This window comes from Diceros bicornis, chromosome 2 (assembly GCF_020826845.1).
Source record: "Diceros bicornis minor isolate mBicDic1 chromosome 2, mDicBic1.mat.cur, whole genome shotgun sequence".
Lineage (NCBI taxonomy): Eukaryota > Metazoa > Chordata > Mammalia > Perissodactyla > Rhinocerotidae > Diceros > Diceros bicornis.
In genome coordinates, this window is record NC_080741.1 from 14,642,675 (window position 1) to 14,655,586 (window position 12,912).

Here is a 12,912-nt window from a genome sequence, read left to right on the forward strand (position 1 = left end):
CACCCTATTGTTCTGGAAAAGGCAAGCACTGAGATTCTTTGTGTTTCAAGCATTGAAAATGAAAATCTGCCAACCATAGCTGGTGTGAATAGCTAGGTATGGAAACGGCCGAGGGTGGGGACATATTTGCATGGGACAGACACAGAGATCAAACTCACAGTGGTCCCAGATGCCTGGAAGAAGGCTCAGTATGGGCCTGAAAGCTTTGAACCCTAAGAGCTGTGACCCCAACACCTCCTTGTGAGGGACACCATGGCTGATGCCCTCCGTCGGAGATCCCTGTTGGCCACCGTGGGACCTGCACCCACAAACCTGCATCATTTGATGAGTCGGAAACTACAGGTTGTCAACAGCGACACCATGTGGCTACAAGATACAATGACAATGGTGGGCAGCTGAGATGCCAGGCCTTCCCTTCAAGTATGTGGAAGTTGGATTTTCCCTTAGGAATTTTTTGATCACTTAACCCTCCATGAGTTTTTGAAAATGGTGGGAAGGGACCCTATTTGTAGATTCTGAATTTATTAAAATGTGAAATGAGGATTGAGCTGATTTCCTTTTGTGGGAAAAAAAGAGCAGGGATTATATTTGTACACTGTGGAGTCGTTTTTACCTATATATCAGAATGCAACAAAATTAGGTTTGAAGACGCCCAAAGAAAAACTTTTCCATTTTATACCCCTTTTTAAAACTTGTCTATGGTTCCCCTCACCTTGTGGATAAAGTCCCAGCTTCTTAGCACACCTCCTAAGGCCTTCTCCTCTGACTCTCTAGTGATGCAATATACTCCTCAGCGGCCTCAGGAAGCCCTCAGTGAGTTTCACTATAGTTGTAAGTGCTTTGGGAGTTAGGTTTTTGGGGAGGGCAGATATGAGCTGTACCAAAAGGGCCCAGCACTTGTGAACTAGACATTATAATAATGTGCTTTGAAGTTATCTTATTTAATTTGCACTTGAAGTTTTCTCTCAATACCTTTCTTCTTATTATTGCTGGGGAACTCTTATTCACCATTCAGAATCGTTCTTATGTATCCCTCTAGGTTTGCAGTTCTTGATCTTGGCTGCACATTGGAATCGTCTGGGAGCTTTACAAACTATTGACGCCTAAGTCCCACTCGAGATTCTGATTTAATTGGTTTGGGGTCTGAGCATCAAGACTTTTCAGAGCTCCCCAGGTGATTCTCATGTGCGGCCAGGGTTGAGACCCACTGGTCTAGGAAGACTTCAGTGACCGACTTAGGTAATCCTCTTTCTCCTTCCCTTCTGCGCCCTGCGCACCTTTCTCCGATCATGCCTATCACACTGTATCTTAAATTCAGAGTGTATACCTATCTCCCTAACTAGACTTTGAGCATCCTTAGTCAGCCACCTTTGCATTTTTGGTGGTCGATGTATGGCCTGACACTTCGTGGAGATTTGGTAAATGCTGAATGGGAGGTAAAATGTCATCAACAAACATTTATTAGGATTCTCCAAGTGCCAGGCGCTGCAGCGTTCAGCCAGGTCTGGAACGCAAAGAACAGGCTGAGCAGTCCCGCGGCAAGAGTTCGCAGTCAAGGCGTGTGTCTGTGTGCGCAGGGCAGTCTGCGGTGGCCCCGTGGCCCGGGCCTCCCTTTCACCAGTGGCCTCAAGTGTTTATTTCTGAAGTCCTCCGGGTAGGTGAAGTCCCAGTAGGCGATAGACATCCGGCGAGGCCAGTGCGCGTTGAAAGTGCAATGGAAATGCGCAGGCGCAGACGGCGAAGCAAGCACGGCGCACCCACGTCTACGTTAATGTAAGCCCCGCCCCCAGCAGCGCAGCCAACCAGAGGGCGCAGGCAGTCCCAGCCTCCCCGTGCGGCCCGAGAAAATCGCTCCGGGCGTTCTGAGGCGGAGCGGAGACAGGCCCTCGACGCGCTCCGGCTCGATTGGCCGGCCTCCACGGCGCGGTAACGGTCGCGGAGGCGGGGCCGGAGGGGGCTGAGCCGGGCTGGCTGGGCGCGCTGCTGGCCGAGGCGGCGGCTGAGGAAGGTGAGTGGCGCTCGGGGTTCGCGGAGGCTTGGGCTAGGGCCCCTCCCTGAGGCGCCCCGGAGTTGGCCTCACCTGGCCCCTGCGAGTGATCAGCCTGACCCTTATCCGCGCCCCGGAGAGGAGCCGTCTGGGACGGGTCCGCGCCAATTAAAAATGCCAGAGGACTTTTAGGGACCTGACGAGCCTGGTTCGAGACCTGCCTCCCCGCCCTTTGTGATTTTCGGCTCCTCCTTGGACGTCTCAGCGCCCCGGTGTCTTCATTTGTAGGCCGCTGCTGGTGTTCTGGCCCGGCATGGTGGGCGAGGGGGTTAAACGAGGCAGTAAGCGCACAGCTTGGAGTGACGCCTGCGCGGACTGGATTCTGGATGAGTCGTAGGGAATTCCTCATGCACGAGGGTTGGCCCGCTCCGCTTCCCAGTGTCAAGGTGTCCGAGAAGGTTGTCTGGCTAGTGAAGCCTCGGAAGAAAGGTGGGGGGTACGCGAAGGGGTAGGTGAGTAATCCCTTTCTCCGGTTTATGAGGCTCATTCCAGATCCGCGGGGCCTCTGACTTCATGCGGAGTCGAATTTGAATCTATTAAGAAAATCAATGAGGTGGAAATGTCGGAAGGCTAAGAGACCCGTAACATAGAGACCAAACAGAGAGGGTTTTACTACCCCTTTATTTTCTAACCCTGGTAACATTAAGCGCAGGCGTTACCCATGCTGGTTTCAATCCTCTGCATGTTTTTTTTACTTTTGGTATTGCCAGGTGGAGCCGGGCGTCCCCCACCCAGGGGAAGAGATGCTGAGTAGAGTTTGCCCGCAGCTTCTGCTTCCCAGGGGGAGAGGCGCGTTCTGGCCCTTTATGTGACCTCGCCTGGGGCAGAGTGATTTGGTCGAGATGATGTCCAGTCCTAACTCCGTTTCCTTATTTGTGGTAGCTTCACTTCTTCTTAGGAACATTAAACAGCATGTTGGCCTATTTTTGGAATAGAGCTTTATACATTTAATAGACAATAGAGACCTTGAAAGCATTGCATGTTCCATTTAGTGCAGTAATGTGACATATATGCTTTTGAGAAAGCTGATTATAGATTTTGATGTGACTCACTTGAGAAAGAAACGTTACTGGCCTTGCTTAGTTATGTACAGCTTTTTCCCAAAAAAGTGGTGAAAAATAATTACATTTTAATGTATGCTGCATGTTATAGGGGCTTCAGACCTATAAAGGGCAAGTTATCAAAAGGCTCTTGGGAAAACTGCACAGTGCCAGAAGATAGAACAGTGTTTTGCTTCTCTGCCCTTGGCTTTCTATGCCATGTACAAACCAATTCCTACCCTGTAACCCCTGTTCCCAGTCTTAATTTAGGTATGTTATGACACTGATTAAAGCTATGGCTTCTGCCTTGGCCTTGGGAAGCATTTGGTGTCTCTCTGTGACTCAAAGTTCCACACCTGTGTCCTGTCACAGCCTGTAGTGGGGAAAAGGCTGCTGCAAACGATTTGCATATTAATTTCACAGCATGGACCTCGGAAAAGGAGGATTTGGTGACAGGTGGAATTGAGGAGGTAGTTTTCCTTCCTGCCTTTGCCTTTTGTGTTCAGTGGTATTCGTCTTTCCGAGAGTGCTTCATTTTAGTACCCTTGCAAACAAGAATATTCTACCTTTAAAGCCAGAAGTCAAAATTGATGATAAATGATGACAGATTTGGACTCCCATCTCAATGTTTCAACAAAGCAGGGAGAGGGAAGATAAAGGGAAAGAAGAGGGCCGGCCCCGTGGTTTAGCGGTTAAGTGCGCATGCCCCGCTGCTGGCGGCCCGGGGTTCGGATCCCGGGTGCGCACCGAGGCACCGCTTCTCCGGCCATGCTGAGGCCGCGTCCCACATACAGCAACTAGAAAGACGTGCAGCTATGACATACAACTATCTACTGGGGCTTTGGGGAGAAGAGAGGGAGGAATGGCAGTGGATGTTGGCTTGGAGCCGGTCTTCCTCAGCAAAAGGAGGATTGTCGTGGATGTTAGCTCAGGGCTGATCTTCGCAAAAAAAAAAAAAGGGAAAGAAGAGAAGGCACATGGTGGTGAGCGTTGGAATAGCAGTTACTTCAGTTGTTCTACCTTCAGTTCCATGGTTACCAGTATCACGGATGCCTGCTCTGGAAATAACACAAGACCATTCTTACTAGGAGATTGAACATTTTAAGATTTTGGTTTGTTTATGTTTTTGAAACCTAGATGAAGATCCAGTTTTGGACGTGAGACTCACTGGGTGATCATTTCATTGAGATCAGCTTGAATGACCAGGTGAAAAGTACAAGAGGAATGTCCTATGACTGAGGTATGTCTAATGTGACAGATACTCCTCTCTGGATGTTGGGAGGCCGTGGAAAGGATGTATTATTTATTGAATGCTGTACTAGGTACATTACAGGTATTTCCTTTTGACCTCCTGATAATTGTCTCAGGTAGACATTTTAAGCTCATTTAAGGAAACTTAAGCCCAGAGAGGTTGTCACTACTTAAGATATCACAGATAGCTGGTCAACAGCTATAATCACCACGTCTGTCCTGCTGTGTGCCAGGCACTGTTCTGTTTATCCTTTCTATATTAACTCTCCTAATCTTCACAACAACCCTATGAGCTAAGTACTTCTCTTATCCTCATTTTATGATAAGGAAATTGAGACACAGAGAGATTAGTACTTTCCTGGCTGTGTGGCAGAATCCGCGATTCCAACCCAGGCAGTCTGGCTACAGAGCTATACCAGCTTTCTTTTGGTTAGTATTTCTTTTTTGTTTTTATTGTTATTTAACAAAATCTTTTTATTGTAGAATGAATTTTCATTATGAAATCAAACAGAAAAGAAGACACATACCAAATGTATAGCTTAATGAGTTATTAAAAGACAATACCACCCAGGTCAGGGTGTAGAACTGTGCTAGGCATGCCAGAGCCCCTCCATTGCCCCATCCCAGTGACAATTACTTTACTCCCATTAGTAGCCATTCTTCTGACTTTTGTAGTAATTGCCTTCTTGTGTTAAAAAAAAAAGAAAAAAGTGTTTAAGAGTTCTAGTTCTTCATATCCTTGTAAACACTTGGTATAGTCAGTCTTAGCCATTCAAATAGGCGTGTGGTGGTTTCACGTTGTAGATTTTAGCTTGTATTTCCTTCATGATTAATGACTTTTAGCATCTTTTTATGTGTTTATTTGCCATCTTGTATATCTTTGATGAAAAACGTCTATTCAGATTTTGTACCCATTTTTAAGTTGGGTTGTTTGCTTTCCTGTTAATTGTGTTTTGAGAGTTCTTTATGTATTTTGGATATGAGTTGTTTATGATTTGCAGTTATTTTCTCCTACTCTGATTTGTCTTAACGTTCTCATAACAATATCTTTCAAAGAACAGTTCTTATTTTTATGAAGCCCAGTTTATCAATTTGTTTCTTTATGGATCATGCATTTGATGTTGTAGCTAAGAAATTTTTGCCTCATTCAAAGTCACAAAGGTTTTCTCCTATGTTTTTTCTAGACATTTTGTAATTTTAGGTTTTAGACTTATGTCTGTGATTCATTTTGAGCTAATTTTTGTATATGATGTGAGGTATGGATCAAAGTCTATCTTTTTTTTTTTTTTTGGATATAGATATCTAGTCATGCCATTTATTGGAAAGACTATCCTTTCTCTACTGAATCACATCACACCCTTGGTGAAAATTGATTGTCCGTCTATATGTGGGTCTGTTTCTGGACTCTATTCTGTTTCATGTATCTGTTTGTCTATCTTGACACCAATGCCATACTGTCGCGATTACTGTAGCTTTGTACATCTTGAAATCAGGTAGTGTTAGTCCTCCAACTTCATCTTTTTCAAAGTGTTTTGACTAATCTAAGTCCTTTGTATTTCCATACAAATTTTAGAATCAGGGAAGTTTTCTTGAAGTATAGTGTTTATTATTGGTTCTATTCTGTTGCTTTAGTTTTCTTTTTCAGTTACTCCTATTATCGGTTTGTTTCAGCTTCTTTACCTATCTTTTGATATTTGGCATTTTCTTTCCTTCATTTCTTTTTAACTTTTAAAATTGTTCTCCTTTAACCTCTGTTTCTCTTAAAACTATCTGTTGTGTTTATTCACTCTTGTGTTTCTTCTTGCTTACTCTTCATTTCTGAAATAATTATTATTTTTAAAAAATTTTAATTCTTTCTTGGGTTCTATTACCTCATTTTCAAGTTTTTCTAATTCTGACTTATATTGTTCTTTCATGTCTTATGGAATTTTCCTAATGTATTTTAGCTTGTTTTAAAATAGTGGGTTATAGTTTTGATCTGTTTTATGGGCTCGTATCTGGCATGTTTTTCTTGTCTATAGGGATGTTATTCTCTTTTTTTATGTTCACTTTTGATGGAATTATATCTCAGTGCTTTTCTTTGGTCATTTTTATGTAAAATTTGTTTTTCTGAATTTTTTTTCAATATAACAGCTTTATCGAGATATAATTCACATACCATACAATTCACCCATTTAAAGAGTACAATTCAGTGGTTTTTGGTATATTCACAGAGTTGTGCAACCATCACCACAATCAAATTTAGAATATTTTCTTAACCCCTGAAAGAAACCCCATACCCACTTGCCGTCATTCCCCATTTCCCTCTAACTCGCCGCCCCCCCCCCCCAAGTCCCAGCCAACTGCTAATCTACTTTCCTTATCTGTAGATTTGAGGATGTGGCTATTTTTGCAACTGATCTACTCACACAACATCTCCTTCTAAAGGACTGGTATGAAATATACTATTCTGTGAACAAGAGAGCACTGGTCTAATTGAATAAATGATTTAAATTCTGCTTCTATTACGTCCTAGACTTTATTTGAAATAGCCATCTTCCGTCAGAACCTCAGTGAAGGAGACGTCTGTCATTGGGAAGTTTTCTAGGCATAGGCAGTTGGCCTCAACCAGGGAAATTCTGACTTTAAATTTCATATAAAAGCTGCAATAACTTGTAGGTTAAGAAAAGTTCAGCTATGTTTTTCTCCTGTTTCTTTTCTTTTCCTTCTGCTTTTCTCCATCTGCAAATGGAGCCAAGAGTGTTGAAATGTTGCAAGCAAAAATAAATGATACTCCCATGGTATTTCTGTTCCAAGCAGAAGCAGAAAATGCCAAGGAATCTCACGGAAGAACCTCTTCTCAGTGATTTTCGGCTGAATTTTTATAGGCCCATGAGATTAGGATGGTTAAACAAACTTTGGATAAATGCTGCTGGCTTTTTATTCATTTATGGATAAACCTTTCAGTTCTTTTGAGGTTCAACCATTGGCACTTTTCCGCCCAATTTTTAAAATTGTGGTAAAATACACAAACTTAAAATTTACCATCTTAACCATTTTTAAGTATGTAGTTCAGTGATATTAAATACATTAATAATATGCTACCATCACCACCATCCATCTACAGAACTCTTTTCATCTTGTAAAACTGAAATTCTATACCTATTAAACAATAACTCGCCCTTCCCTCAAGGTTCTGGCAACCACCATTCTACTTTCTGTCTCTATGATTTTGATTACTGTAAGTATCTCATATAAGTGGAATCATACAACATTTGTCTTTTTGTGATTGAATAATGTCCTTATGGTTCACCCTTGTTATAGCATATGTCAAAATTTTTTTGCTATTTAAGTCTGAATACTATTCCATCATATGGATATACCACATTTTGCTTACCCATTCATCTGTCAATGGGCACTTGGGTTGTTTTCACATTTTAGCTAGTGACTGATGCTGCTATGAACATGCTCTTACAAATATCTCTTTGAGACCCTGCTTTCACTTCTATTGAGTATATACCCAGAAGTAGAATTGCTGGATCATATGGTAATTATGCATTTAATTTTTTGAAGAACCACCATGCTGTTTTTCAAGTGACTGTACTATTTCACGTTGCCACCCAACAGTGCACAAAAGCGTTCCAGTTTCTCCACATTCTCGCCAATACTTGTTACTTTCTGTTTTTTTGATAGTAGCCATCCTAATGGGTGTGAAGTGGTATGTTATTATAGTTTTGATTTGCATTTATCTAATGGATAGTGATGTTGAACATCTCTTCATGTGTTTATTGGCCATTTGTATATCTTCTTTAGAGAGACATCTATTTAAGTTCTTTGTCCATTTTTTAATCAGATTGTTTTTTTATTGTTGAGGTTTAGGAGTTCTCTATATATTCTGGCTATTAATCCCTTATCAGATATATGATTTGCAAATATTTTCTCCCATTCTGTGGGTTGCCTTTTTACTCTGTTGATAGTATCTTTTGATGCACAAAAATTTTAAATTTTTTTGAGGTCTAGTTTGTCTATTTTTTCTTTTGTAGCCTGTGCCTTTGGTGTCATATCCATGAAACATCATCACCAAATGCAATGTTGTGAAGCTTTTACCCTATGTTTTCTTCTAAGAGTTCTATAGTTTTGGCTTCTGCATTTAGGTCTTTGATCCATTTTGAGTTAATTTTTGTAGATGGTGTTAGGTGTAAGGGTCCAACTTCATTCTCTTTGTGGTTTTCCCAGCACTATTGTTGAGGAGACTGTTCTCTCTCCATTGAATGATTTTGGCACCCTTGTTGAAAATCATTTGTTAATATATGTGGGGAATTATTTCTGGGCTCTCAATTCTGTTTCATTGGTCTGTATGTCTTTATGCCAGTTCCACACTGTTTTGATTTCTGTAGCTTTGCAGTGAGTTTTGAAATCAGGAAGTGTTGGTCCTCCAGCTTTGTTCTTCTTTTTCAAGATTGTCTTGGCTATTTGGGGTCCTTTGAGATTCCCTGTGCATTTTAGGATGGGTTTTCTATTTATGCAAAAAATATCATTGGGATTTTGATAGGAATTGAATTGAATCTGTAGATTGCTTTGAGTAGTATTGACATCTTAATATTAAGTCTTACAATTCATGAACATAGGATGTGTTTCCATTTATTTATGTCTTTTTTAATTTCTTTGAGCAATATTTTGTAGTTTTCATTGTACAAGTCTTTTGCCTCCTTGGTTAAGTTTATTCCTAACTATTTTATTCTTTTTGATGCTATTGTAAATGGAACTGTTGTCTTAATTTCCTTTTTGGGTTGTTCATTGTTAGTGTATAGAAATGCAACTGATTTTTGTGTGTTGACTTTGTATCCTGCTACTTTGCTGAATTCATTTATTAGTTCTAACAGGTTTTTGTGGACTCTTGAGTTTTCTGCATGTAAGATTATATCATCTGCAAACAGAGATAATTTTACTTCTTCCTTTCCAATTCTGATACCTTTTATTTCTCTTTCTTGCTTAATTCCTTTGGCTAGAATTTCCAGTGCCATGGGGAACAGAATGGGTGAATGTGGACTTCCTTGCCTTGTTCCTGATCTTAGGGGAAAGGCTTTCAGTCTTTCATCATTGAGTATGATGTTCACTGTGGGTTTTTCATGTATGGTTTTTGTTATGTTGAGATAGTTTCCTTTTGTTCGTAGTTTGTTGAGTGTTTTTGTTGTCACGAAGGGTGTTGGATTTTGTCAAATGCTTTTTCTGCATCAGTTGAGATGATGATGTAGTTTCTTCTCTTCATTACATTAATGTAGTATGTTATATTGATTGCTTTACATATAGTGAACTATTCTTACATTCCAGGAATAATTCCCACTTGGTCATGGTATATAATCCTTTTAATATGCTGCTGAATTTGGTTTACTAGTATTTTGGTAAGGATTTTTACATCAATGTTCATAAGTGATATTGGTCTTTAGTTTTCTTGTATTGTCTTTGTCTGGCTTTGGTATTAGGGTCCCCAAGAATGAGTTAGGAAGTGTTCCCTCTTCTTTAATGTTTTGGAAAAGTTTGGAAAAAAAGGTTTTTGGAAAAGTTTGAGAAGGATTGGTGTTAGTTCTTTAAATGTTTGGTAGAATTCCTCAGTGAAGCCACCAGGTCCAAAGCTTTCCTTTGTTGGGAAATTTTTTATTATTGATTCAATCTCCTTACTAGTTATAGATCTATTCATATTTCCTATTACTTTGTGATTTAGTCATGGTAGATTTTGTGTTTCTAGGAATTTGTCCATTTCATCTTAGTTATCTAATTTGTTGGCATATGCTGTTCGTAGTATTGTTGTATACTTTTTATTTCTGTATAAATACTAGTAATGTCCCCACTTTCATTTCTGATTTTAGCAATTTGAGTCTTCTCTCTTTTTTTCTGTTCATCTAGCCAGACGTCTGTCAATTTTGTTGATCTTTTCAAATAACGAACTCTTTAGTTTATTGATTTTTTTCTATTGCTTTCCTAGTCTCTATTTCTTTTATCTCTGCTCTAATCTTTATTATTTCCTTTCTTTTGCTAGCTTTGGGTTTAGTTTCTTCTTCTTTTTCTAGTTCCTTAAGTTGTAAAGTTAGGCTGCTAATTTGAGATCTTTCATGTTTTTAATGTAAACGTTTATAACTATAAATTTCCCCCTTAGCACTGCTTTCACTGTGTCCCATAAGTTTTGGTATGCTGTGTTTTTATTTTTATTCATCTCTAAGTATTTTCTAATTTTCCTTGTGATTTCTTCTTTCATCCATTGGTTGTTTAAGAGTGTGTTAATTTCCACAAATTTATGAATTTTCTAGTGTTACTTCTGTTATTGTTTTCTAACTTCATCCTGTTGTGGTCAGAGAATATACTTTGTATGATATCTATCTTTTAAAATCTATCGTGACTTAATTTATGGCCTAGTATATGGTCTGTCCTGGGAAATGTCCCATGTGCACTTGAGAAGACTGTGTATTCTGTTGTTGTTGGGTAGAGTGTTCTTTATAAATCTATTAGATCTGGTTGGTTTTCATTACTTCTGTCTAGTTGTTCTATCCATTATTGAGAGTGGGGTATTAATTAAAGTCTCCAACTATTATCGTTGAACTATTTCTTCCTTCAATTCTATTAATTTTTTGCCTCATATGTTTTGATGGTCTGTTATTAAGGAAATAAATGTTTGTAATTGTTGTATAGTCTTGATGTATTGAACCTTTTATTAATATGTAATGTCCTTCTTTGTCTCTTGTAACCTTTTTTGATTTAAAGTCTGTTTTGTCTGGTATTAATATAGCCACACTTGCTCTCTTTTGGTTATTATTTACTTGGAATATCATTTACCATCCTTTCACTTTCAACTTCTTTGTGTCTTTAGATGTAAAGTGAGTTTGTTTTAGATAGCATAAAATTGGATATTTTTTAATTTAATCTGTTGAGAGTTTAATCCATTTACATTTAAAGTAATTGCTGATAAGTAGGGACTCATTTCTGTCATTTTGCTATTTGTTTTTCATATTGTCTTATAGCTTTTTTTGTTCCTCATTTCCTGTGTTACTCTCTTCTTTTGTGTTAGTTGATTTTTTTTGTAGTGAAATGTTTAAATTCCTTTCTCATTTCTTTATTTTATTTTATTTTTTTTGGTGAGGAATACTGGGCCTGAGCTAACATTTGTTGCCAATCTTCCTCTTTTTGCTTGAGGAAGATTGGCCCTGAGCTAACATCTGTGCCAGTCTTCCCCCTCTTTGTATGTGGGACACTGCCACAGCATGGCTTGATGAGCGGTATGTAGGTCTGCACCCAGGATCCAAACCTGGGAACCCTGGGCCGCTGAAACAGAGTGTGCTAACTTAACCACTACGCCACCAGGCCAGCCCCTCATTTCTTTTTGTATATATTCTATCACTGTTTTCTTTGTGGTTACCATAAGGATTACATTTAACGTCCTAAAATTATAACACTCTAATTTGAATTTATAACAACTTAACTTAAATAACATACAAAAACTGCTCCTTTACAGCTTCATTGCCACCCCTTTCAGTTGTTGATGTCACACAATTATATCTTTATACATGTGTGCCCCAAACCATAAACTAATAATTCTTTTAAATCTATTTAGTTTCCTAAATTATGTAGAAAATGAGATGTGACATTACAAACCAAAGTTACAATATTAGCTTTTAGACTAATGGTTGTTTTTTTAAAAATTATCTGTCTCTTAAATCATGTAGGAAACAAAAAGTGGAGTTACAAACGATTGTTATAATAATAGTAACTTTTATAGTTGCCTGTGTCATTTACCGTGCCATTACCTTTACAGAGATCTTTATTTTTTCATATGACTTTGAGTTACTGTCTAGTGTCCTTTCATTTCAACCTGCAGGACTCCCTTTAGCATTTCTTGCAGGGAAGGTCTAATGTTAATGAACTTCCTCAGCTTCTGTTTATCTGGGAATGCCTTAATTTCTCTCTCACTTTTGAAGGACAATTTTGCCAGATATAGGATTCTTGATTCACAGTTTCTTTTCTTTTAGCACTATGAAAATATCATTCCACTACCTTCTGGCTTCCAAGTTTCTGATGAGAAATCTGTTTGTAATCTTATTGAGGGTTCCTTTTATGTGATGTGTCACTTCTCACTTGCTGCCTTCAAGATTTTCTCTTTGTCTTTCAAAAGTCTGATTATAGTATTTCTTGGTGTAGGTCTTTTTGAGTTCATCTTTATTGGAGTTTGCTGGACTTCTTGAATGTATATATTTGTGTCTTTCAACAAATTTGACAAGTTTTCAACCATTATTTCTTTAAATATTCTCTCTGCCACTCTTTCTCTCTGTTCTCCTTCTGGGACTCCCACAATTAGTATATTGGCCTGCTTGATGGTGTCCCACTGGTCCTTTAGGCACTGTTCACTTTTCTTCAATTTTTTTTCTTTCTGTTCCTTAGGCTTGATAATTTCCATTGTCGTATCTTCAAATTTACTGTTTCTTTCTTTTGCCTGCTCAAATTTGCCTTTGAATGCCTCTAGTGAATTTTTCATTTCAGTTATTGTATTGTGCTTTTCAGCTCCAGAATTTCATTTTCATTTCCTTTTGGGTTTTCCATCTCTTTATT

The 12,912-nt window shown here is 39.0% G+C and overlaps 1 protein-coding gene across 5 annotated transcripts in view; it reads left to right on the plus strand.

The window, feature by feature from the left end:
- Positions 1-12,912, plus strand: part of CEP70 (centrosomal protein 70) — an 87,528-nt gene that overhangs the window by 6,501 nt on the left and 68,115 nt on the right. The window contains exons 1-2 of one of the 5 annotated variants that reach the window (XM_058552114.1): positions 2,058-2,476; positions 4,225-4,327. In XM_058552114.1, the coding sequence (XP_058408097.1) occupies positions 4,319-4,327 (9 nt within the window). In that variant the 5' untranslated portion in view covers positions 2,058-2,476; positions 4,225-4,318. Of the gene's footprint in view, positions 1-2,057; positions 2,484-4,224; positions 4,328-12,912 lie in introns of those variants that run through there. The other 4 variants (XM_058552093.1, XM_058552083.1, XM_058552124.1 and 1 more) reach the window with 4 other exon arrangements.